The sequence below is a fragment of the Anas acuta genome, chromosome 7 (assembly GCF_963932015.1).
Source record: "Anas acuta chromosome 7, bAnaAcu1.1, whole genome shotgun sequence".
Lineage (NCBI taxonomy): Eukaryota > Metazoa > Chordata > Aves > Anseriformes > Anatidae > Anas > Anas acuta.
In genome coordinates, this window is record NC_088985.1 from 12662857 (window position 1) to 12688446 (window position 25590).

Genomic DNA, 25590 nt, shown 5'->3' on the forward strand with positions numbered 1-25590 from the left:
ATGTATATATTGTCCTCATTTTGAGCTTTTATGCCAAATTATGTTCCATAACCTTTTTGTCGCTCGTCCTGTCCAAACACATCTTGTGCTATGGGCTATGAAATAAGGGGTCACAGAGGAGGTAATTCATTACCGCAGAATTAACAATGCGAAACTCTACCTCAGGCACAGATAATGATGCTGTAGCGTGAGCCTCAGCCAAGTCACCGAAACGCTAACATAGTGCTCTTTGTGCAGGTGCACCTCCCAAAGTAGAAGGGACACCATTACTGTTTTATCATTATCGTGGGGCATCCGTGATGAATATTAAAGGTGCTTTGAAGGTCTGCATGTTTCACTTCACTGCTTTAGAGGCTGAAATCATCTCTTGAGTTATGATAGGTGTAGAAGTGAATGTGTGTGCAAAATTACTTTGTACCAAACACACTAGAGCAATTTACTATGCAGTAATCTTCCTTTATTTATTGTTATTGTTCCCTTTATTTTGCATTTATTTGACATTTGACTTTGCAAAGCTCAGACTTTTGGCATCTACATCTTTGAATGCTGAAGGACTGCCTATATTTATACACTGCTTTAGTATCAAATAAATGCTGATTTTTTAGTACTATAATGTAACAGATTTTACAGGCACTGTTTGGGATTGTTTGGGAAATGAACTGCTATAGATTGTTATGTTTTGTGTTGCTGCTGCTCTGGGATTGCTAAATTACTTCTGTGTAGAAATTGTCTTTAGAAAATAGAGTTTGTACGGACTGGCTTACAGCATCAGCCAACCTTAAATTCATATATTGTCTCCTTCCATACATTAAAACAGACAATTTTTATACTCATGAAAACAGAAGGAATTCTCTTAATTCTTATTGGAAAAGATGATCAATATAATCACAGTTTACCCTGTAAGTTAATATAAATCAGATTTAATAACTACCTCCTGTCTGAAAGAGATGGTGAAAGCTATTCTTATTTCTTGTTTCTCCTTTGAGTCGTGACAGTTTAGATTAACCTTATCAATGACATTGGAAACTATCAAAGTGTATGGAACAATATATCAGAATTGTTGGGATTAAAAAAAAAAAAAAAGTATTTACTTTGAAACTAATATATTGTCACCATTAGCAAGAAACATTTGCTGAGCTCTTTAATGGTAGAAAAGGAATTTGGAAAATGGTGCTACAGGGGAGCACACGTTTTTGGTTTTTGCTGCAGAGGAACAGGCATGAAAGTGAATTTCAAACAGTTGTGTTAAGTGCCCAGACTCCGCTCGTTGCTCTGGCTGAAGGGAGCGTGCCGTATTCCGCAGCAGTAGCTGATCATTTTCCTGGCCTCATGGCCTTATTTTTTCTGGCAGGCACCACGGCTCACATGCCCAGGGCTCCACCGCTCATTTTCAATTGCGGTGGGAGAGGGGACCAGAATAACGAGTAATGGCATTGCGGAGCACAGCAGCACTGAATTCTGCATTGGTTTATTTCTGAAGACTCTGAGGTACCTTTGCTACATTGGCTTCTTTCCAATGACACCAGGAAGGGCTTTAGGCAATCTTCTAAAAAGGGAGGACAATTTTGTCACAAATCTGTTGACTACAAAGCAGCTGTGAAACAAGGTCCAAACAGCTGTATTCTGTACCTAGAATGGAAAACAGATTAGGAAAGACTTTGACTAGAAGACATAACACTCTATATTGTGCAAAACTTAAAAAAAAAAAAAAAAAAAAAAATCATTTTTTTCCCCCTATCTCCAGTATTGCAGACCAGAAACTCATTAAAACTATGAAGTAATGTATTTAAAATCAGTCCTATTAAAATACCTTTTAAAATGTAGAATTCGCTCTCTAGGATGCAAAAAGAAACGTTAGACTATTCTATATATGAGGCAATATTGGTTGCATTTAGAATAAAACAGGATATATTAAAATAAGATATAAGCCACACAATCTTTCATGAGCACTCCTTGTCTCAGAAGATAACTGCAACTTATCAAGGTCTTTTGGTTATTTATCTGGTTGGGTTTCTTTTTGTATTTAAGAATCTCATGTACCAAAGCTTAAGTTGCTGAGATAAGTATTAAATATCTACAGTAAATACAGTATCAGAGGGAATACAGAGGGAATTATTTGGGCTCCCTTATTCTGAGATGTTTCATGTTTTACTCAGAATATTCAGCATATCAGTATGTAATATGCTTTACTGAATAATCTGTTGTATGTTCTGTTCCTCTTCTGCAGACAAAGGAAAACAAGAACAACAAACCACAGCCTTCCCTACAAAATAAAAACCGTAGAGAAGTACAGTATGGAGATGATCATCTATGTTGACAAATAAGCAAACAGCTCAGTACAGAAGAGTTGTTCATTTCTTTGTACAATAGACAGGATCAGAGACAAAGACACTTCTCATGTGCTCACTTGTCTGTACCATGCTGGCCCATTTTTAACAATAACTATCTACACCAATCTTTTTTTTTTCTTTTTTCTTTTTTGGCAAGTGTTAGCTACAGGCTTGTCTGTAACTGCCACAAAACCTTTCCCTTCCTCTGAGTCCAAACTCCAGCCAACTTACAAGTTACTTTCGTTTCCCTTGTTACCGTTACCCCTCATTGTTGCGCATACATCTTTAAAATGTTTTTAAGTGCAAGGTTTTTGGTATTCATAAACTACTCCTTTAGTTGCTTGAATCTTTTACTCAGTCTTGCCCGTGACACATAAGGAAATGCTGTTTAACCGCTGGGAGGAAAGTGAGATTGTTATGTGCTTCCCCTTGTAACGTAGGTTACAGGGTAAATATGCAAGGTGCACTACTATACCTGCTCCCTCTGGTCCCCTGATCCATGTTCAAATCTTGTATGACAAGGTGTTTAACCATACTCTTGAATCCTTTTATAAAGAAAGATATGTACTATTCACATTAGTGCATTTTAAGGTCTAATCTTGCAACCAGCAGAGTTTTTACATATTCCCTTGTATGTATATGATTGTCATTTGAAATGGTAACTCTTAAAAGTAATTTCTAATTTAAGGCCTAGCTTTTCAAACCATTTATTTCAAATTTCATAATTTCAGTAAATCATAATGGAGACTCAGTTAAGCAACTCAAAATAACTGGATGAACAATTTCTATGTGATTAAGAAATTGTCTTTGATGACAACTCATCACAAACCAATTTGCTTACTTCATCTTTGTCCACATAAAAATGGCAATAAATATCTTTAAATAAAAACATTCCCAGTATTTTATTTTATATATTTTTTTTAAACAAAACCCCATATCATCTGTTTTTGCTCAGTATTTAATTGTCACAATTCCTTTTAACAAGTATTCCTGGAAGAGCAACAGTGGATGAGATTTCCAATTGTCTTTTTTTTTCTTTTTTTTTCTTTTTTTTTTTTTTTTTTTTTTAACAAAATCCTTATAATCCACATAAACTCAATACATTTTGATTCACTACGTGTGGACCAGGCCCCTGTTCAGAAAGCCTTTCTGCACAGGAAAACCATTTAGGTGTTGAATAGCTTTCTGACTCAAGGCTAGAATCTCTCTCTCAATTATTTATACCCTGTAGCAGAAAGATTCATTCTTGTCTACTGCTGTCAAATCAATCACTGACACTCCTGACCAGAAGAAAAAAAAAAAAAAAAAAAAAAAAACACTCTGGGAAACAGGGGACTCTGCTTGTATCGTGCTGGCTGTTTTTTGAAGCTGTGCGCACAGCTATACACATGGGTAGGGAGGTAGGTGTCTCCTGCATCTGAACCCAGACTGGATGTGGTTCATCTCTCTGACGCAACAAGTTTATTTTGGTGTTTCTGAATCTTCTTTTTGTTGTTGGGGATTTGATAAAATTAAAACCCCAGATGTTTCTGGCTAGCTGTAATTGTGCACTTAGAGAGCATCATGTAAACACATGGGTTAAATGTGAGCACCCAGCATCAGGTGTGCCAAGGGCTTTTAATAGCTGTTAGCTACAACGCCCTAGAAGCCAGGATAATTGTCTGTTTTCATAACATCACAGCTCTGGATGTATACAATCACCAACCCTGCTATGCTAATTAGCTACTAACCCTATCTTAACATCAATGGGTACCTGTAAATTAACTTTTCAGTTCAGGTCAGGCGGATGCTTTTAACGTGAAGCTCCTTACAGTCTCCGGATACCACACCACAGTTCCCTTCACAGAGCAATCCACGGCAAGCTAGGTTGTCTGCTGGCCAAAACATGAATTGAAAACTAAACAGTATTTACTACGTCCCAACAACTCGCACATTTTCACTCTGTAAGACTGCATTTCATTGTATCTGAAGTAAAGCACACACTCAACTTCAGGTTGCTTCTGTTGCAGTGTGTGCATGATCTGCTGGGTGTAGGGGTAGATGGAGAGGGGGGACGTGCGGCTGGGCTGGTGACTTGCAGTTGCCTGGTCCTACCATGCGCATCTGCACCGGGCCAGTGGGACAGAGGGCTTCTTCCTCTTCCACCCCGTGAGGAGCTTCTCAGTTCACAAGCTTAGAGGGTGAGAAGGTCAGGGAATCCATCCTGCAGGACACGACTGAAAGCAGGTGTCTCCATCTTCTCCCCAGCACAAATCCTTTTGTCCCTGCAGGCTGTAGCATATGGAAACCTCTCCCATGGGCAAACACATTTTCCTCCCCAGATCAGATCAAGTGGTAAGGGAATAGTGGGGTGAAAGCAGAGAAGAAAAGGGAAACCACGCGTGTGCTCTTTGCACTTTTCTATTGACCCCTTGTCCAAAAGACATAGTGCCAGCATGGTATACAGAAATTCACACCTACTCTTAGAATCAGTGTTGTGAATGATTTAAGTCATATGTCTCTACAGTGCTCAATAATAAACTATTTTGCAAATATAAATCTAAAACTAGGTCTCTAGATGTGTTAGTTTACATTTTCTTCCATCCTCCACTTACACAAGATTACTAAATATGCAAAAACCTTGTCCTACTACAAAGGACATGCTTTCCAGCAGGGCAGCACTATTTCCCTTCTGAGAAATGCCAACGCATTTCTGAAGATAAGAAATAATCGTAAGGTCTGTTAATAATCATCTCTTGCAGACAGCGGTAAGAAAATGACCTTTTTTCCTTTTTTTTTTTCTTTTTTTTTTTCCACAAGTCTCTAATTTTTTGCTTTATTTGTATGTCAACTTGGAAACAGAAGAGGAAATTCACACAAAATACTTGCCTGAAGTAACTTTACATGGGGACTTGTGCAGATACAGGGCTAACTGGACTGGCCCCATACCTACAACCTAGGTGGCAGCAGTGATTGCTGTTACCTTTATGCTCCACTCACATTTTAAAACATTGCATCTATGTGCAGACATATTCAGTAATTCCAACCATGCAACTGGTGGTTCTTTCCACTATATCATGACGAAATAAGCATCTTAGATTGATGTTTTGCGTCAAAATTTGTCCATCGGCTACACTTTCTCCATTAAAATAAGCAGAGGTTTATCAGGGACATAATTGGACATGACTGAGATCAAAGCTGAGTGTTTTTTGAAAACACGATCTATTTTTATTTTTAGGAGCAAACAAAACTACCAAACACCTACACAAAAATGACTATTTATTCAATATATGCATACTGCTTGCTATCAGTGTAATGGTTTGAACCTCAAACTTCTGTGCTTAGTTGAATAAGTGGAAGGATTTTTTATTGTGGCAAGTTAAAAATAGACTTAAATCACTTATCTAGTATGTTAATGCACTTTTGCTTATATCAGCAAGGATATAGTCACTCTCATTCTGATACCTAATGATATCGTTTTGTCACTGATTTCAAAAATTACTATTTTTTTCACTACCTTGGAGATGAATGCACTTTTCTTGCATTCTCTTTTCTAACAGAGAAACTTTGATTGTTAATTCTTGACACATCAAATGCAACTGCACTACTTTGGAATTGTACATGTCATTTTTGATTGGCCTGTAATGTAAATGAAAAAGCTTCCAGATGAGGTGAAGTTGGGTTATATAAAATGTACCTCGTTAGCAACTAAGTAAGGAACTAATTATTTCAGATAAGCTTAAGGGGAAGTGTACTTGTCTGCAGTGAGCTGGGCAGAGTGATTATACTGAATTTCAGAACATTATCAGCAAAATGAACTTTCATAGCAGCTCCAAAGAATGTTTTTAGCAAGAAATTTGTTGCATTAAGATACCACACAACTCTTTATAAAACCAGGTGAAATCAAGAAACACACCATGAAAAGAACTATTAATCTTCTCAAAATGTATTAAGAATATATCTATCTTAACTGGAAGACACAGGTTGCTGTCACACAGGATTAAAAATGGAAAAAAAAGCAAAACGCAGTTTACAGTAACAATTTGTCTTTACTGAAAAACTTTATAAATACTGAAAAATATTTCATTCACTTTCACTTCTGGGTATACATAGAGGTATAGTTGTGCTTAATTACCTTCTAGTTTATAGTATAGTACCTACTTCTAAATACTGCTTCTAGACAGAGGAGTTACAGTATCGTGCTAGGGATGGGTAAATCTGTGTTACTACTTTGTTCATTTTTTTGATAATCCTTTCATATTTTTGCAAGCAACTACTGGGTTATTTGATTTTAGATTGGCAACTATTCATGAATAATTTATTCATGAACTTCAGAGGGGTACTTACAAAGCTAGAAGCAACAGACTTGAACAGCTGACCACTTAGATTTTCTAATTATTATTTTAAATACTTTTATACCTCTTTAGAGAATGAGTTTTTTTTTGCTTGTTTGTTCCTCACCCCTTCCCCCCCCCCAAAAAAAAAAAAAAAAAAAGATAACAAGCAGAAAAGGTCAAACCATTCGTATCCTTTTGGACAATCTGCACCTTTCTTATGGGGATCACTACCTAGTGCTACCTAGGATTTGGTGCTGCTAAAATTCATCTTATTTGTTTTACCGTACAACTGTAGGTGTAGCTGCAGTGAGAGATAAAGGGCTTTTAGGTAGGCCTATTTTTGAAACAGCATTTCACAATCATAAGTAATTTTGTTTCAATTTTCTAAAAAAAAATCCATAGAAATACCCTTTTAAAATATATTGTGAGGCTTGTATTATTCATATAAGATTATATATAAAATCAAGACATAGAAATATGCTTTTGTTATTTATTTTTGAGAACTACTAAAAAAGGCCATTTTAGTGTACAATAGAGATTTACGCACGTTTTGCATGGGAACTCGTAGATAAAACCAAATAATGGCAATATTATGTAACTCAATTCATAGATTTTTAAAAATCTCTATTATATTAAACAGGCATATGTCTGCACATTAAAATATGTAAGCTCACAGTAGATTTTCTGAGAACCATACCTCTGGAAAAGTTTGTAGAATTAATGTTAAAGTAATCTCGTGCTGCTAAAATTTTCTTGTGCTGACTACCAGGGCACATGAGATTCACCCTCTCCTCCACCTGTCACAACATGAAGCAAAGGCCAGGTAAATCACTTAAGCTCTGCTGGTATTTAGAAAAGGCTGGCAGAAACTTCCAGAAATATTCCCTCCAACCTGTAAATTTAGTCACTTGTTTCCTTTAAGTTCACATTCCTCAGGGCAGCCAAGTGCCAAAGCATTTCTGGCAATGATGGAAATAATGGTCTGCATATCACTTTTTTCCCCATGTAGGAAGTATATTTACTCTCACGTAATTGGGAACTGAAACAAGATTGTCACCATTCTGACTAATAGAAACACAGAACAGGAAATATTTTAAGGGAAATTTTTACAAAACAATCATTCTGAACCATGTATGTATTTCATATGTAGAATCTGTCAGGTGACATAGGTGGCAGTAATTATTCGTGAACCTTTTCACGGGAATTAATGGTGAAACAACTGTGGCTTATGCTGGAAGTCTAAAATAAAATATGCCATACACTGTGCATTCACTGGTTATTTTAGTCGCTCTGTCTCACTCACCTACCGTAGAGCAATGTAGCTTCATATCTCCCAGTTGAATACTGTTGCTGGAAATAGCTGATAAAAAGAAATTTAATTTAAGGAAGATTAATTTAAGGAAGAATTTAAAAAAAATATATCTTAGTGTCTTGATTGCTTATGACCAATAAAGAATTCTCATTTGCAGACATAAAACACACACAAAAAAAAGACAAAAAAAGTTACCAGAAACGCCATTTTTTTCTTTTTTTCCATTATCTCTCAAGAAAAAAAAAAAAAAAGCCCATATAACGGGCTTGTCAGTGCCATTTATTTTACAAGCATTCATTCTGACAGTGTTCTGAGTAGTGTTGTGCCACTGAAGACCACCATTACATCACAACTGAACCCCTTTTATATATATAGCTGTATCTGCTGTATGCAAGCATTACACAACACGGTAATTGTTGGTACAAAGAAAAACTCACTCTGCTTAGTCCTTATCTGATGCAAGGACAGAACAGAAGATCATATCTAAAAGTGAAGTTGTCTAAATTTTAACACAGCACTTTATATCCCACTTTTTGTAACACGAAAATCTGTGTTGGGGTTTTGGCAGTCTGACTCTCTTGTTTCTGAAATCACAAACTTTAATGGAAACAAAGTTGGTACACAAAACAACATCTGAAAACAGCTAAATTGGATTGTAAGTGACAGGAGTAAGCTTTGGTAGGATTGGATTATTTAGAATAACCATCACAACGTTAACAACGAGTCACTCGGGATTTACATCCCAACATTTGTAGCAAACAAAAGTTATTTTTAACCATATTAGATTACAAATAAAGACAAAAGTAGTGCTGATCATTTACTCTTCCACATAGAACACATGACCCATAGGCAGATCATTTTCCTAAATATCAAGTCAGTGTTGTAAGAACATTTTTATATTTCACCGTAACAAATTCAGATGACAATTCCTTCGTATGGGTTCATTAAGAGTACTGGACCACTTTTGCTGTGCAAGTGTTGCTTACTCGTAACTTTCAAGATAATAGCTTTATTTGGAACTATGTCATGGCAGTGTCCTGTGCATGGCAGTGCATCCAATTTTGAGCTGAGAGGAGGGCTCCAACCCACTGAACGTGACTGCAAACAAAATCTCTACTTTAATTCAATCTAAGAAAACCTGTACAGTCCAAATTGAACTCGTAAAAGGAACTATGATTGTACAAGACTGTACGTTTTAGCATTAAGATGTGTATGATGGAAAGTAAACTGTCAGATGAACACTCTTGATTGCCATCAGTCTATAGAGCATATCTCATATCAAATTTATCTCCATTGTGCTAAAGGTAAGAGCAGTTAAAACTAATAAAACAAACTCTCTTCTCATTAAGACAATACGATACATTTTACAAGACTTCAAATGTTGAATTTCAAGTCCTCTATTGAGTTACTAAATGTTTGCTTCCAAACCAAGATACAGGCTTCATTAGTGCCAACATCACTGTAACACGTCTCATCTGATAGCAAGCTCAGTAGTTTGGGAGCATTATTTCCCCCTCCCTTCCATATATTTGTGCTTCCTGCTTAGATCAAGTGGTCATATGCTAACAGCCACTATAAAAGTAGCAGTTCGAGTACGTTTTCCCATCCAAGAAAGCTGCAGTACAGGATGGTTAATCTAAAAACAGTGAGAACGAAGTGCAGAGCCATTTGCAGTAACAAGTTGCCAAACGGAACCATACGCAAGTGGCAATCTAAAAAGAAGTACTGGAACTACAACTCTTATCCAGCCTGATATGTTTTCTGAAAGGGGAAATCACCAATTATAGCCTTCAGCATGAATAACACACTTCAGAAACTACTAATAAAAGAGTTTGCCAATCTAAAAGTTGTTGGTTGTACAAAGAACGAGCCAATGGACTTTCCATTCTTTGCATGTTTGTTCCCCTCATGAGTCCATTACCTTTCGCAAAGAAAATTTTAGCTATCAAACTTGTCCATAAATTTTGCCGCTGAGTGTGAAACCATCCAGTTAGCATATACACTATCATTTGCATATCTTGAAAACACAGAGTTAGTGCCATCGAATCTTGTGAGTGGAACGGGGCTCTCCTCAGGCCAGTTCGGGTATGACATGCCTAAAAATGAAAACAGATAATTTTTTCTGCACTGAAGAACCATAACTTCACGTGCAGACAGTAAGGCCCTTGGCAAAACTCCCTTCAATATTTCAAGCCAGTCCACTGGATTTTGTCCCAAATAATTAATATAAATGACGTTTCACAATTCCTGAAGCATAAATTCAGATGTAGGCAAAATTCTGAAAAAAATAAAGTGCTTTCTTGATAAAAAAAAAAAAAAGTGCGCACGCTCATGTGCATAATAAAAGCTAATAATTTTTCTTTTGATAAGCCTCCACCTTTCCATCATTTTATTTTTTAATGTTCTTATAGCAATGCATTGGTTTGCAAGAGGAAGTTCTTGCTGTACTGAAAGTGCTCCAAGAATTAATAAACCTATTTGGGACAGGATCCAAAGTCCATTTCAATCACTGAGAGTTATTTCCACTTTCCTCAATAGGTGTATTTTACCCTTGCTTTGAATTGGTTTTGGGGGACACTCTCATACCCTCACCAGGGATCCCCTGCTTAGTTTTATAAAATCCAGGAGCACAACTGTGTAAAGTCCAACAAAGTCCTGAGCACTCTTGCATTGATTCAGTATTTAAGCATGTATTTAAAGCATGTAATTATTTGCATCAAATCCAGTGATGTTTCTCAGTTGAGGCACAGGGGATCACCAAATTGGAAACAGAGTGCTTAGCACCATGCCAACCCAGCTGTGCAAGGAGTCAACTACACCGGGGTCAAGATTTTCAAAAACAGAAATCTTTTGTTGCTTATTATGTATTCAGCATCTGCCATCAACCTCAGTGGCAGCTTTTCCTGCTACTGCATTCTTTTTACAATCTGTCCACTGAGCGCCCCAAAGTGAACGTGAGTTGGGGGAACCTATTAAAAAAAATAGAGCTAGGGTGTAGATAAAAATAGACCGAAAGCCAGGTATTAATGGCAACTTTTAAGCTACAAGACCCAACTTTTCAGAAGTCATACTACTTGAAGAATGAAAAAAATATCTATAATGTTAATAAATGTCTAAAAACATGTAAAATATTTAATCAGGAGACAAAATATAGGAGTTTTGGCAAGAACCGTTTTTACTGTCCATCTCACCATCACAATATGAAAGCATATGTTCTTTTTAAAAACACTTGCTACATCATTCAATCAGGATTTAGTACTGACATTTTTGTAATAAATCAAAGGACGTGAAAACAGCTGAGTACTTTCAAAATGCCTGTTAAGTCACTTTTCAAAGGGCTTTACATGTTGATTTAGGCTGTATATAATACTTATATACAGTATTTCTACCTTCTGTATATGATAGTCTGATTTCATTCACATTATATAGACATCTCAGCTTACAGATCCAGAATGCATTAACAGCAGCTGAAATTTAGAAATCCATCTCAATAAAATAAAAATGTTGCAAAAGGGTCCTATCATTTAGCTGTGGTAAAAATAATTAAAAAAAAATCTATTAAAAGAAGTCTATTGCTTAAATTAGAGGTGCAGATTCTAACATACTTTAAATGTTCCTAGTCCCCCCCCAACAGGATAGTTGAATTACATACTCATAAGCATTTTGTATTTCCCCTGAGAATACTTCCCTGATCTTTTTTTAAAAATTTGTTTTACTGTATGATATCTAGTTGTTTTACTTATTTTCACATCCTTTTGAAAGCGTTTATTTTAAACACAGCTGCAAAATGACTAAAGGATGTTCTTGATGCAAACTTTGACATTTACCAAAAGAAAAAACAAACAAACAAACAAAAAAATCCAAAAGAAGCTTCCAAGCAAATTTTGATTGGCTTCATTCAGACAAGAAACACTGCAATGGGGTTACAGAGTCTGAGAACAGTGCAGAAGAAAAATCATTTTTTGTGTTGCTAGAATCTAGTAAATGCATGTGAAATTCTACCATAGAGTTTGTTTTCAATCCATGTGGAAGGGAGGGTTCGAGGGAGGGGAGCATTATTACAGTCCACGAGAGGTGTCTCCTCTTCTGAGAGCCCATCATCATAAAGTAAGGAATCTGAAGGGGTGGAAGCCGCAAGATCTAAGTAGTCCTAAGAAGTGAACACACAAAAAGCTGGGTTAAAGTACATAGGAGTGTGTCTGGTTGGGTATTAAGGCTTAACATGCATCTGGTTTCCTTGAATCAAGCAACTACAGACCTCACTGCATTTGTCTTTGGATCGTACTTCTAGCACCAGACTAGGCTCTCCTATTCTGAAGCACCTTTGGAAATAACTGATTTGCCAGCACACTAGACATGCTATGTACATATTAATACTTCCTTTACTTAATTCTGCATATCAGTAAAACAACCAAGAAGTTGGTTGTACCAGCTGATTTGTTTGACCTTCAGTTTCTGTTATGCTCAATATCTGTGTATGCTTCATACGTATATACTTGAACGAGAAGGTATTCAGATCTCCTCATCTTTGTACACAAGGTAAACACTATCAAGTTCCCAACTGTCCTAACAGTCAGTGCATTCACTCTGTTTCTCATTTGAATCTGTGGCCTACACCCCAAACCCATCACATAACTAGCAGATTTTAAAAAGAAGTGTGTATGTGCAGGTAGGTGTATATATATATATATGCATCTTCTACACATATGCAACTTGGACTTATTTTCAGACCTCAGCATCCATTTTTCCACAAAAGTCTCTACAGGGTTATAATGGTTTTAAAGTAATTCCAAATGGTGAAATCATACAACTTTCATATCTCTGTTGCTATCATCATATTATTAAATCAGATTCACAGAAATACTGAACTCTTTAGTTCTAGGCTTTTTACTCAGGGTTATTCATCCAGCAGTGCAATTTAGGAGTAATCTTTTACAGCAATTTGTTTGTTCATTGAAGAAGCTAGACAAACTAAGGATAAGTCATCTTCTACACAGGTTTGAAATCAAAGCCACTACATGAGGTAATACTGCTTTCAAAAATTGGGATGCATTTGGAAGAAACTGATTAAATGCTTTAAAACTTTTGAAGAGTAAAGGTTTTTAAAGGAAAAAAAAAAAACATACCATAAATTCTGTATATTCAGACTCTCATGATCAGAAAAAAAGCTCAAAGAGTTATGCTTGCTCACACTTACCCTACTCTTCACCATCATTTTCTCTAGTTCCTTGCTGATCTCAGCAAATGTTGGTCTTTTATCTGGTTCTTGCTTCCAACAGCGCAACATCAAGTTGTACCTGTGATTCCCACAAGGTGGAAAAAAGTATATGTAAGAAGTGGGTCAAACTTCTGTTCAAATAATTTATAGCACTCAAGTTCAACCACACCCTGAAGGCCACAATTTACATCTTTTTTTTTTCTTTTTGGTCATGTTTTCTGTTAAACATTCCCCTGAATTAATGACCGACATTCACAAGAATGGGCTTTTATTTTACTGAGCCTTTATGACTTGAAATGATGATGCACTTGACTGTCCTTGTAGTACTGCAGTCTGAGGTTTCATTATTTCTCAAAGAACCACCTCATGTAGGCAGTATGCCAGATTTCTAAGTGATTTTTTATTATTATTATTTTTTAAATTTGCCAACAACTTTAAAGAAATTTGTGTATCATCACTGAAGTGCATCTCACAACTTGGAAAACTGCTGTTATGTCAGAGAGTTGAACTTTGCTGCTTATGCACAGCTTTGGAGAGAAGATTGGCTTTGCTGTAAACAAGAGACTGCAAATTATCCTTACTGTTCTTGCAGAAACACCCCCCTTAAATGTTTACCATCTTCATTTATTTAAATACTGAAAAGTTTCTGTAAACTTTGCTTTGAAGTGAAGTCTTGAGGAAATACTATAGCTAAGACAACTTGTATAAACTGATGTTCTTTGACTGCTTTTTATTATTATTTCTTTATTTCCACACCAAACTCTATAGAAGGCAAGTTAAAAGGGAACAGAATTAGTTTTACAGTCAACTGTCTATTGGACATATGCTAACTTCTGGTCATGTAACTCTCAAACTCTGCATGCCATTTTTGTTATTTTTCTAGCTCAAGTATTTTCAAGACTAACAGATCTACATCATCACAAAACTGTTCTAACTGAGGAAACAGTTGACTGCAAGAGCTACAGAAAGCTCTTGAAGAACACCACATTTTCTGCCTCCTCATAGATTTCTTTTTTACTTGACTGTATGAGGTAGAGACTACAATTGAAGAAAATAGTCCCCAAAGTGGGCTCACAAAGACTGGCAGTAAAATATTCAAAGGAAACAAACAAACAAAAAAATCTAAACTAGTCAGAAAACCATGATATGGCTTGAATGGAAACTTAGACACAGTCAAGCTAGCCTAACATAAGAAGCATCAACGCTGTAACATATGTTGGAGGCATAAGGTCTTATTCCCTTCTGAGATGGAACAAACAAAATAATTAGATTATTTCCTGGAGGATATTTACCAGTGAAACTTATAAACTTTTACCCTTTTCTAGGTTGAGAAGTTCTTAATGTTTTTCTCCATATGCAGTATTAAAAAAAAAAAAAGATAGTTATATTATTTCTACTGTATTTTCTTTTTCATGTGGCCAAAGCATATCCTTCATATTAAAAATCAATCAAGGTAGACACCATAATGATTACAGGCTGGTAACTTTCTTATAAAAAACAAACAAACAAAAAAAAACAGACAGACCATGACCAGATTTGCAGGCTGAACATAAAATTATGCTTTATCTCCAAGTGCTATGTGAAGAACCAATGAGAGGAGGTATATCACACAGAGAATTTTAATAAATCAACCAATAAAATATGAATTATCTCCAAACAGAAATTGTAATGGGCTTATCAAGTCACAGAAAAATTATGTAAAGACTTCCAGGTCAGGATACCTTTTCTCCGATGTAATGCCAGGACATTCAGATAATTAATACCAGCAACTGTGGGTGGAATGTTTTCATTATTTGCTGAAAAGTACTCAAATGTTTTCCTGAATATTTTAGCTAGCACTGATTTATGAAAATCTCCTTCTTACCTCAAAAGTTTTGAATATTCAAACTGATTTCATTGATCGGCAAGTGTTATTGAATAGGCCAGATATTTGGGATGTAGCTGCAAACATTGAGTTGATAATTCCTTTCCTGTGCTTTACTGTTCATTAATTTCATTATATTCTTTTGAGTACTCTACATTTTGATTATACTTCTGAGATATACAGAAGAACATTTATGTGGTATTTATTCAAACCTTTATATATATATGTGTGTGTCTATACACACACACATATATATATAAAATTTAAGAGATGTTTAATGAATCTAATCAAATCAAAAACTTACATTTCTTCACTGCAGTTTTCTGGTCTCTCCATTCTATAGCCTGTTTTCAGGAGGTTAAAGAGTCTTTCAGGAGCAATACCTGGGTAGGGATTGCCTCCCAAAGTTACAATCTCCCACAGCAGAACTCCAAATGACCATCTGAAAAAAAGAAAATGAGCTTTTATATACAGTAGTAGGTTTCAAGATCTTGGTGTGGCTTTCACCCAACAGATCTCTTTCTAGTGTTTTAAGAAACCAACCAAATTCAAGATGTTGCTGAGCCAGAGGGGCCACGCAGGGTCATTGTTGTTCTCCAGCACCATTCATTACAAAGATTAGGAACCAAGGAAGTAGAAATAAGGGCTGTCCCTCTTTTATCCTTTGACAAAAGCTGTGTCCTGCGAAGTCCCATCTTCAGCAGAAAGCCCTCCCTCCACATGGTGTCTCAGCTCAAAGGTTGGTTCTTGTTCTGTGTAGTGCTCCCGGAGATGCTTTTTTCCATTGGCTATCCCCTAATTAGCACTTACAGTCCTGATCACATGGCTGTTTAAATTTACAGAAGCTGGCTTAACCAGTTACCAAACTGAAAACAGTTTGCTGTCCTCACTGTGAGGTTGTTTTTCTTTATATGTGCATGAGTTTATTTCAGTCACAAGTAACACCTTTGATGTCAGCTGCTATGTTTGGCCCATTCACTCATTCAGGACTTAATTTACTACTCGGAGGTAATGAAAGAAGAGGAGATAATCTATTGTGGAAATAGCAAATGACTAAAATGTAGTTTAACATAGAACAGAAAACAGAAGAAGCTGTTTTCCAAAAATGAACAGAAAAAAGAATGAATTCTTAAACTCATTTTATTGATGAACTCAAATAAAGTATTTTTTTAGTGGATTGGAAATATTTAGATAAAGTTAGTCCGTCTTAGAGGGCAAACTATGAGAAAAGAGGCATAAGTATTTTTTCTTTCCTTAGTGGAAGCCTTATTCTATATACAAAGAAGCTACAAATTACTGGGAATCTGCTCGACTGGGAGAACTTGCCAAAATTTAGACGTTCAAAATGAAGGAAGCCAGCCAACACTGTCTGTTTCACTCAAAGGGGATACTCAATTGGATGCATCTGGAAGCAAAATTGCATGCAATTTATGACAAACGTTAGCTTTTGTACTCTCATTGGGTAATTTCTCTGAAAACTGCACTTTCAAGAAAATTTTGGGAAAGGTTATACATTTAATAGCAAAACAAGGGAAATGTTTAATTCCGTTTGAAAATTCCATCTCAAAATTTTAGGAGCAGAACTCACTTTTTTTGTGAGAGGACTACAGTCCAACTGTACTGCTCACATGTTGAAGAAAAATGGTAACCCAAAAAGTACAGCAAAAACAGGCAGAAAATCCAAACTACCAGTTTCACGCAGTCCTGAATAGTTATGCTGCAGCTATTCTCCTTGATGCCATTCATTGAATTAATTTTTAATCACTCTGCACATTCTTGAAAGCTAATGAATATTTATAACATTTTAATATACTTTATTAATATACCACCTCATACCCTTTTTAAAGTCAATTATGCTCTAGCATCAGGTTGTAATACTGTCCATGATTAATTCAAATAAACTCTAGGGTGGCAGGTTTTATTTTTAAAATCCATCTCCTCTGCTTAAGAGGAATTTTTCAGAATGTGGAAGGGGGAATCACACGACTAATTTCTTAATTAGCTCATGTTGTTTTTTGTAAATGGGCACACTAGAACAGAATGCTGTAGAATGCTGCAATGTTTTCAAATTGTTATACTAATTGAGCAGTATGGGAGGATAAATGTGGTATGAAAGTTTTATTCACTGATAAACAGTGCAGCGGGAAAAATGTGATCAGAAAAAACTGGAAAAGAAAAAAATAATAATGTGAACAGGAAGACAGTAAGCTAGCTTTCCACTGATGTCACCAACCTCTGAATCAAAAAGGGATTTTGTGAATGCTGGCAAGTGGTAGTGCTATTAAGCACTGCTAACCACTAACTACATAGAAAGGCTTTAAAAGGAAAAAGCTGGAAAACAAATACAGAGTATGAGAAAAAATAGCATACTGCAATGGCTGCTGAATTTATTAACATATGTTCACCTCAGATATAATTGCATCACCACAAAGAATAAGAAATATTATGAAATAATATTTGCATTGAGTATGATTATCTAAAACTAAAATCAGTGCTGCAAAGAAGTAATTTATTTATCAGTTTGCTATGCTGTTGGAACGCCAGTCATGGAAACTTGTACTGGAGATGATTTTCTTTGCAGTTCTGTGTCTCTCTCAGAAGGGAATTTGCTAAATTAGGTGCCGCTATAAAATAGTCTTGGATTACTGACATGTATAATGCCATGAATAATGAAGGTGACCTCACCAGTGAGTCAAGGCTGTGTGCAAGTGTGGCAGCTACGTAGACCTTTGGTTTAGTTGCACTGAAGAGGAATTACAAGGCACAATGCATGCTCTGTTAAGAATACCCAGCACATCTCCAAGAAAGCTGCTGCATCTGCATAGCAGTGCACAGAGGTAATATCTGGGAAGATCTGGGAAGTTGTCCTGCTACACAGCATCACTAGGCTGCCCTGGGCTCTGAGCTAACCTGTTTGAGACCAGGCAGGCATCAACTGCAGAATTGTTGTATCATGTGTATGAGAGAGGTGCTCCTGAGCTTAATCACAGCCCATCAGGAAAACAAACAGGGAGGGTTGGGTGGTGAGGCATTGGAACAGGCTGCCCATAGAAGCTGTGGATGCCCCATCCCTGGAAGTGTTCAAGGTCACGTTGGATGGGGCTCTGAGTAACCTGGTCTGGTGAGAGGTACCCCTGCCCATAGCAGAGGCGTAGGAACTGGAAAAACTTTAATGTCTCTTCCAGCCCAAACCATTCCGAGATTCTATGAATCAATCAATGGCAGTGGATCCAGGAGATCAGTCAACAGTCCACAAAAGGGCAGTTACATGGCAACACAATCTCTTTCTGGCCCTAAACCATAATGCAAATTGGAGAAAAAGGAAAAAAAAATGTATGCTTGGAATTTTTAAAAATAATTTTTTAATTGTCTGGGAAAGGTCACTGTGAAGAAGCAGGTCAGCACAATCGATACTCTGAGGAGGAAAAAAAGAAATGGGGGGTTGGACCCGATGATCTTTCGAGGTCCCTTCCAACCCCTACAGTTCTGTGATTCTGTGAAATCCAGAAAGAGCTGTAGGCTGGCCTTAGTAAAATTCATGTTCTTCTGAGAATTGCACCTACTTTTTTCTTACTCCAAATGAAACAAACAAAAAAAAGAAATATTTTGCTAATTCATTTTATAGGGAATATCCAAGTTAAGAAAAATAATTCATTTCACTAGCACTGTTCTGACCTGCAGAGAAAAGAGTAAAAACTGAATAAAATTATTTTTAAAAGTAAATATCAGAACGTTCTGAAGTGAAATGCCCTTGAGATCAGTATGTTTTATGCCATTTGAGTTTAATGAAAATATTGCTTTAGTCAGATTCTCTTTTAAGGGGTGTTTGGAAGGTATCCAAAATGCCACCTGGCAGAAGATCAGGCATAAGTTCTGCTGCTTTTGCAATCCCTTAGAATTTCTTTGGCTTAAATAAATAATACTTGGTTTTACAGTGTCTGCCTGGTGACTAGCCACAACCACTATTCATCCCAGAGAGAAAGGAACGTGAAAGTATATGTTCCTGAGTTAACTGTATAGAAACACTCTTCTGCTGGGCTCCTTCTTCATCAGGCAGTAAAAAAAACAGCTTTGCTGTGGTAGTTTTGCAACCTACTCATCACAGGTGAAGTAGAAGCACATCTTCAGAAACTTAGTTTCCCTAACACTGAAGACAAGCTTACATCCTGGCACTGGAACCAGACTGTTCCCCTAAGGTGTGAGCTGGCTGTCATTAAAATTAATTGGAATTATGTCATCGATTGCAATAGGAGTGAAGTCAGACATAACATCACTCCTTTCTTCCCACTCTGTCCTGTATCTGCCGGCAGGTGTTATGGACAAGTGATGAACGAGAACTGAGCACTTTGGTTACAATCATTATCATTAGCAAAGGTTAATGATTTTTGTCTAGATCTTCAAAGGCCATCACCTCACATTTACAGATCCAACCCTTGTTGATTTCAACAGGAATTATATACCTAAATAGCTCGCAAAATTTTTCCCTCAGATTTAATTCAAGAGCAAAAAAATCAGACAGTAGTGCCAGAAAAATTGCGCCATCCAGGTTGTGTTCTTTACATCTCTAAGTGTAACAGCTTTGACTACTACATAGACTATTTTATTTCCTCCTTTATCACCTTAAGCAAATGCATAAAGTGTAAAGAAAGCCAGAATTGAAACTTACACATCGCTTTGTGTTGTATAGATATGATCAAATAGGGATTCTATGGCCATCCATTTAACAGGTATCCGACCCTAGGAGGGGGGAAAAAAGAAAAAAAAAGGCAATTACTGGTCAGAAAAATTAAGCTTCCAAGTGGAAAAAACAACTTTTTTTTTTCCAGTAACAGATACTCTATTCATATTCTAATATATTCCAATGGACTGAATGATTTAGCATTTAATAGGAAAAAGTGAAGAGAATAATTGTAAGAATTTTTTTAAATGACTGAATTTCATGTTCCTTCCTTTCCTTCCAAACACTTCAGTAATCTAATTAAGTACAATACTACTTTTTATTTTTTCCCCAGATTGTTATCAGCTTGAGCCAGATAAACTCACCTATCCTCTAAAAAAATTTCATCCAAAAACATATGTTTTTCAACCGTGAATGTCTTTCTTCTAACAGAAAATACTCCATTGCTTTTAGGATATGGACAAATGCAGAAATGATGGGAAATGATGATTAAAGAAGAAACCTTTGGTTTCAGAACCGTTGCTGGACAATCATAGTCAATTATAGGGTACTAAATTGGGTCTACAAGTTGCTATTTTCCTTTGGTAGGGACTCACTGTTGAAATCTGAGACACATCCATGCCACTCGGCTTTGAAAAATTTCATAAATGTTTCATAACCTTAACAATATCACTAGTATTAATAAGCCATATATTCTCCTTATTCTCATGAAATTCATATATACATAACAACTGTTTCAGTAAGTTTTAAACATATCCCTTTTCCTTGCTCTCGATAACTCATCTTTTACCCTTTTCCCTATGCAAGAAGACAGATGTTCTGTTAAACTCTATGGTGACAAGTATATTTGAAGTAAAGAGCAAATATCCATTCAGTACATCAACACCCTACCAAATAAAATGGAACTGCATTTATGTAAATGCATCACTCCTAAAACACCAAGCAACTGGTATGTAAAACACATGCATCATAAGACAGCTAATGCATATGGCAAAGCCCTTTTTATGTATGATCAAGTCTTCCAAAAAGTCTTTTTCTTTCCAACTTATTTTACCTTATAGAACACATTCACACAAACAGCACTACTGGCCTAAAAACAAACAAACACAGAAAGCTAAACTTAAAATTCACAATATTTACACAAATATTTTCATAAAATTTTAAGTTTAAAAAAATATAGGTATATTTACAAATGAGGAGAATGAAGAGAGGAACTAACAGTGACTTAAATATGATAATTTTTACATATATTACTGTCCTGCTAGTTAAGCTTATCATTTTGTTTCATCTTCATTTGTTGTTCTTTTAAATTTAAGAGAATTATTCGTAGTTAATTGTTGTCATTATTTATAAAATTAGCTATTATCTTTTTCTTCTGCGCTTAGGTCCTGCAGTATAAATTCTCTCTCTTGATTAGGCAATAATTCTCACAACTCTTTCTAACATTCACTCTACCTTGCTCCTCTTGACATATGAATCTTCTTCATACACATCACGGGATAGGCCAAAATCAGAAATCTTCATTTTGCGCCCTTCTGCCACCAGTACATTTCTGGCTGCTAAATCACGATGAACAAGCTTTTGAAAGAAACCAACAATAGTGTTTATGCTTCTTGTGGAGGAACAGACTGCTACATGTCCATCTGTCACAAGGACATGCTCAGATCACTATTAGGTGCTCTACCTTCATTTCCGCGAGGTACTGCATTCCTCGAGATATTTGCCATGCAAATGATATCAGATCTCCCATTGTTAAGGCTCTCTCATCAGGGTTATCCAAATAACTTGAATTTCTGTTACCATCACTACCCACATAGCTTGGTCCCACTTTTCGACTTTCCCTGAGAAAACTGCGCAAGGAGCCATATTTAGCGTATTCCACAATTAAATACAGAGGGCCTGAAAGAAGCACACACATCGATAAGCTTGCAATTAATAGATAACAGTTTTTGATTTTTTTTTTTCAAAACAGTCTCTTCTAATCAACATGTTGTTTTCAATAGTTAGTGGCTCCAGAAACCTTTCTTCTTCACATAAAAGGCACTGAGTCAGCCACAGAATTTTTTTCTAGCTTACATCCTCTATGCAAAGTGAGTGAGTTTCAGCCTAAATCAGAGCTAAATTCACGCTCTAGCCTATTCTCTCACCTGGATAATTTGAGACTGAAAAAAATACAACCTTCTTAAAAATCAGGCCTGTGAAACAGCCTGAGTTAGAGAAGCTTTAAAAAAGCAACCCAAACCCAAAACTCTTTTCTGTAGTGCATGATACTGAGCTCACAAATCATCTGCTAATTTCAGTGTTGTATTTAAGGTGCCTTTTCAGAGCACTTAAAAACATTCTGACATTTCAATCCATTAGCTTCTCCTCCCTATTACCCACATGAATAATATCCACTCAGTGTGTTAATGCTAAATACATTTGTCTGCTCTATCAAAACCCTCCCACCCCATACACCAATGAATTAGCTTGATATTTATTAAAAGCCTGTGACTCAGAAGCAGTTCACTTCCTTAGGGATGAAAAGATACATTGTACTGAGAAGAAAAAAATAAAAAAATCCCGCCCCGATGGTTCATTACCTTACCAAAACTCAGAGATGACTCAATCCTGAATTATATTCTCTGTCTACAACTAATAGTGCCATCTGCAACAAAACTGGATGAGCAAAGAAGGCAGGCCTTAGCGCAAGGTTGCCACATATATACTGTAATTTTAGGCTGCAAAAATCACAAACTCTTTAAGGGAGAAGGACCACAATTAGAGACACAAAAGGAAGAGAATGTTGCCATGCATACCCTTTTAACATGAACAGAAATTATCCAAACTGATTCCCATGCACATCAGTGAAAATTTGCTCCACTGGAAGTTTTAATACATAGATCTGAAAATTTCTTCCCTCTTAAAATATACCTTTCAATGACTGTGGCTTTTAACAAATATCACAGTAAGAGAAAGACAACAGTTTTGTGACAGAACAGGAAAACTGCATGTCAATCTAAACATCAAGCTCTACTTCAACAAAGGGATCTGTAGTTGTTAAAAAAAAAAAACAAAAACCTCACTCCCTAAGTCAGGCCTCAAAGCACTGTTATAGTATGAATAATACTAAGAACAATGAAAGCTCCATTAAACTTTAAATATAGTCTGTATCTAAAAGGTTTACTGAGCAATAGTAATAGGAAAATACATACTGTTAGGAGGCAACTAGTAGTAGAATGATTAGTTTCCAAATAGCTTCAAATCAAAATGAGTATAGAAAATACCCTTGGAAAGAATGTTAGTTAAACTGAATTTGCATTTCCTCTTCCCTTCAAAGTTGCTTGCCTTATATGCCCTCATTTTTGAGTCAGGAGCATATTTAAAAGGTGTGCCATGTTTTTAAGCAGTAGTCCAAACCCAACAATGAACTGCTGTTTATTTCCTTTTTTGAAGTTTTCACCTTAATAATGAGTTTCTAATATTTACCATCTTGACTGCAGGCTCCATGAAGTTTGATGACATGAGGGTGGTTCACCTGTTTCAAAAGGTTGAACTCTGACAGCAGATCTCGCAGCTCGCTCTGGGAAGCATTTTCTGCAGGTGTCCAAAAACATAGTTCTGGTTAGGAAAGCATTATCCGAAAGTTCTCTTCATACCATCTGAATTTTAAGATCTACCATTTATCATGGAATTAGCAAGAACTTAGAAAACTCTTTCCCACAGGAGAGAAATGTCCACCGTCCTGCAGTCACTCATATGGCAAATAAGGCAGCTGCTGTTCTGGCTGGGTGAGCTGCCATCATCACCCCTGTGCCCTGATACAAAGGGCTACACAAAGAGCAGGTCAGCCAGCAATCAGAAACAAGAGCCTTCAGTGTCTTGCAGATGCCATGAAATTATGACAGATCTTTTCCTGTGTTCTAAAGCTATTTCTAGGGTGAATCAGACCAAACGAAGAAGCATGTGAAAGCCTTTTTTTTTTTTGTTTTTGGCTGAGCAAGCAAAAAATACTTGCTCAGTTATCTCCCTACAATTTAATCCTCTTTCTCCAAAACAATTTTTTCAATGCAGCTAAAATTGGCTTATCTACTGGCTTACCATTGTAGCATACATCCAGATTTAGAGTTCAGAAGCTAAGTGTACAGGTCAGATTGATTTTACTGGGAGACATATCTGCAGTCTTTGCCAATGTCAGTGACAGTAGTATGACATTATGTAGCCCCCAAAGATTTCCTTAGTCTTTCAAGCATTTTGTTTTTGCCGAGTTCATCTTATAATCTTCCTCTTTGAACATAATGGGGATTGAAGGAGATGTTACTTATAAAGAAACCTTTAGAAACCTCAGAGCTAAACCTTTGTGCACCTCATCCTTAATGTCCTTGACACAGAGCATCTCCCTGTATTGTTCCTATATAGAGTTGTTATCGGGCAACTTACAATTATATACTGGCCCTTACTTTAAGTTAGTTAGGAAAAAACAAAAAAAAAAAAACAAAAAAAACAACACACCTCACTTTCTGATTTTTGTTACTATACTATTTGCTTTTCTGTGAAGGTAGTAAGCACCAAAACGATACATTTAACATATCCATTTAAAATGTGTATGCTCATAGTTTGCCCTGGTTACAATAATATTTGATTCCGTTCTACTGTATGTTGGTATTGGTCTACTATACATCATCTGCTTATATTATCTTACAGAGAACCTATAGTCAGACTTGAGTCTTCTGCCTCACAGGAAGTGCAATATTAGATGGTCACTCACTACTTGGAAGCAGTACAAGAAACTTTAAGTTAGCTAAACCAAAACCAAACAATATGAACTGTGAAAAGTTTATTTTTCTAGCTCTGGGACTGCATAGTATGTGCAAGAAGATAAGTTCCCTGGGGGCCCTGCTTGTCTGTATTCTTGAAAAAGCACCTTCTATAGTTGATAAATGGACATTATTAGCTCTGAAGCTTTATGCCCCTTGTTTTTAGCAAACAGTGAATGATATCTATGTACTTGTTTGATGGTGTTGCCCACTTCAATTTTATTCTGAGGGCTTTCATATCATGCAGGATACATACTAGTAAAGGACTGAAAAAATTTCTCCCTCTGTTCCTTCAAACCTCCATCCACAGCTCCAAGACTGTTTTGGCTCAGCTAATTCCTTACCTCTCCTTGTTCCTTCCCCAGAACATCGCACCAAATTGACAAAGTAGGAGAAGTCTTACCGCATTATGTTCTTAATCACAGGTTGTGCCAAACTACACAGTTAGGAGGAAATACCAGGAAGGAGGTATCTTTTAAGAAATAAGCAGGAGACTTTCTGTGCTAATTTACTGGCTTAAAGATCAGGCAACATAGAGTCCCTAATGCTAGGATAAGTAACCCTTTGCATCTGAGTATAAATCTGCTTCTACGATATGTAACAAGGATAGGATGGTCAGTGGTGGTCTGATCCAAAATAACTGTCCTTTATCCGTGGCAGCATTTTATAGACCACTTTGGACTAAAGCAATATTTCTTACACTTGTCATGTGTTAACTGTAAAGTTAAAACAGTAATGGATAAATATTTCCAGTAATGACAAATGTTCTCCACAATCAAGTTGGAAAATGTAATTTCAGGTGACTATGTGCAATGTAATTTACATGACAAAGGGATTCATTAGAGCCCCAAGCATTACTGTAAATGTCAGACCAATTTATTAAAATAAGGTGCTTAAAATAAAGGGTTACTCCTTCCTACTGTCAATTCTACACTTGGTAATAGCTAGGGAAAGCTGAATGTTAAATCATCTGCAAGTAAAAGCAACATTTTTACCACTATGTCTTGGAATCTTAACTCAGTCACACGTTGTTGATGACAATGTGCTAGAAAATTGGTAATACTGAGTGCACAAAT

General features: G+C 36.3%; 1 protein-coding gene across 6 annotated transcripts in view; it reads right to left on the reverse strand.

Moving 5' to 3' along the window:
- Positions 1 to 7122: 7122 nt before the first annotated feature.
- Positions 7123 to 25590, reverse strand: part of RET (ret proto-oncogene) — a 101593-nt gene continuing 83125 nt past the window's right edge. For 5 of the 6 annotated variants that reach the window (XM_068688467.1, XM_068688470.1, XM_068688466.1 and 2 more), the window contains 8 exons: positions 23187 to 23294; positions 21403 to 21617; positions 21174 to 21296; positions 19707 to 19777; positions 15345 to 15482; positions 13156 to 13255; positions 11961 to 12108; positions 7123 to 10054 (listed from right to left, as the gene is read on the reverse strand). In XM_068688467.1, coding sequence (XP_068544568.1) covers positions 9897 to 10054; positions 11961 to 12108; positions 13156 to 13255; positions 15345 to 15482; positions 19707 to 19777; positions 21174 to 21296; positions 21403 to 21617; positions 23187 to 23294 — 1061 coding nt within the window. In that variant the 3' untranslated portion in view covers positions 7123 to 9896. Of the gene's footprint in view, positions 10055 to 11109; positions 12109 to 13155; positions 13256 to 15344; positions 15483 to 19706; positions 19778 to 21173; positions 21297 to 21402; positions 21618 to 23186; positions 23295 to 25590 lie in introns of those variants that run through there. The other variant, XM_068688468.1, reaches the window with a different exon arrangement.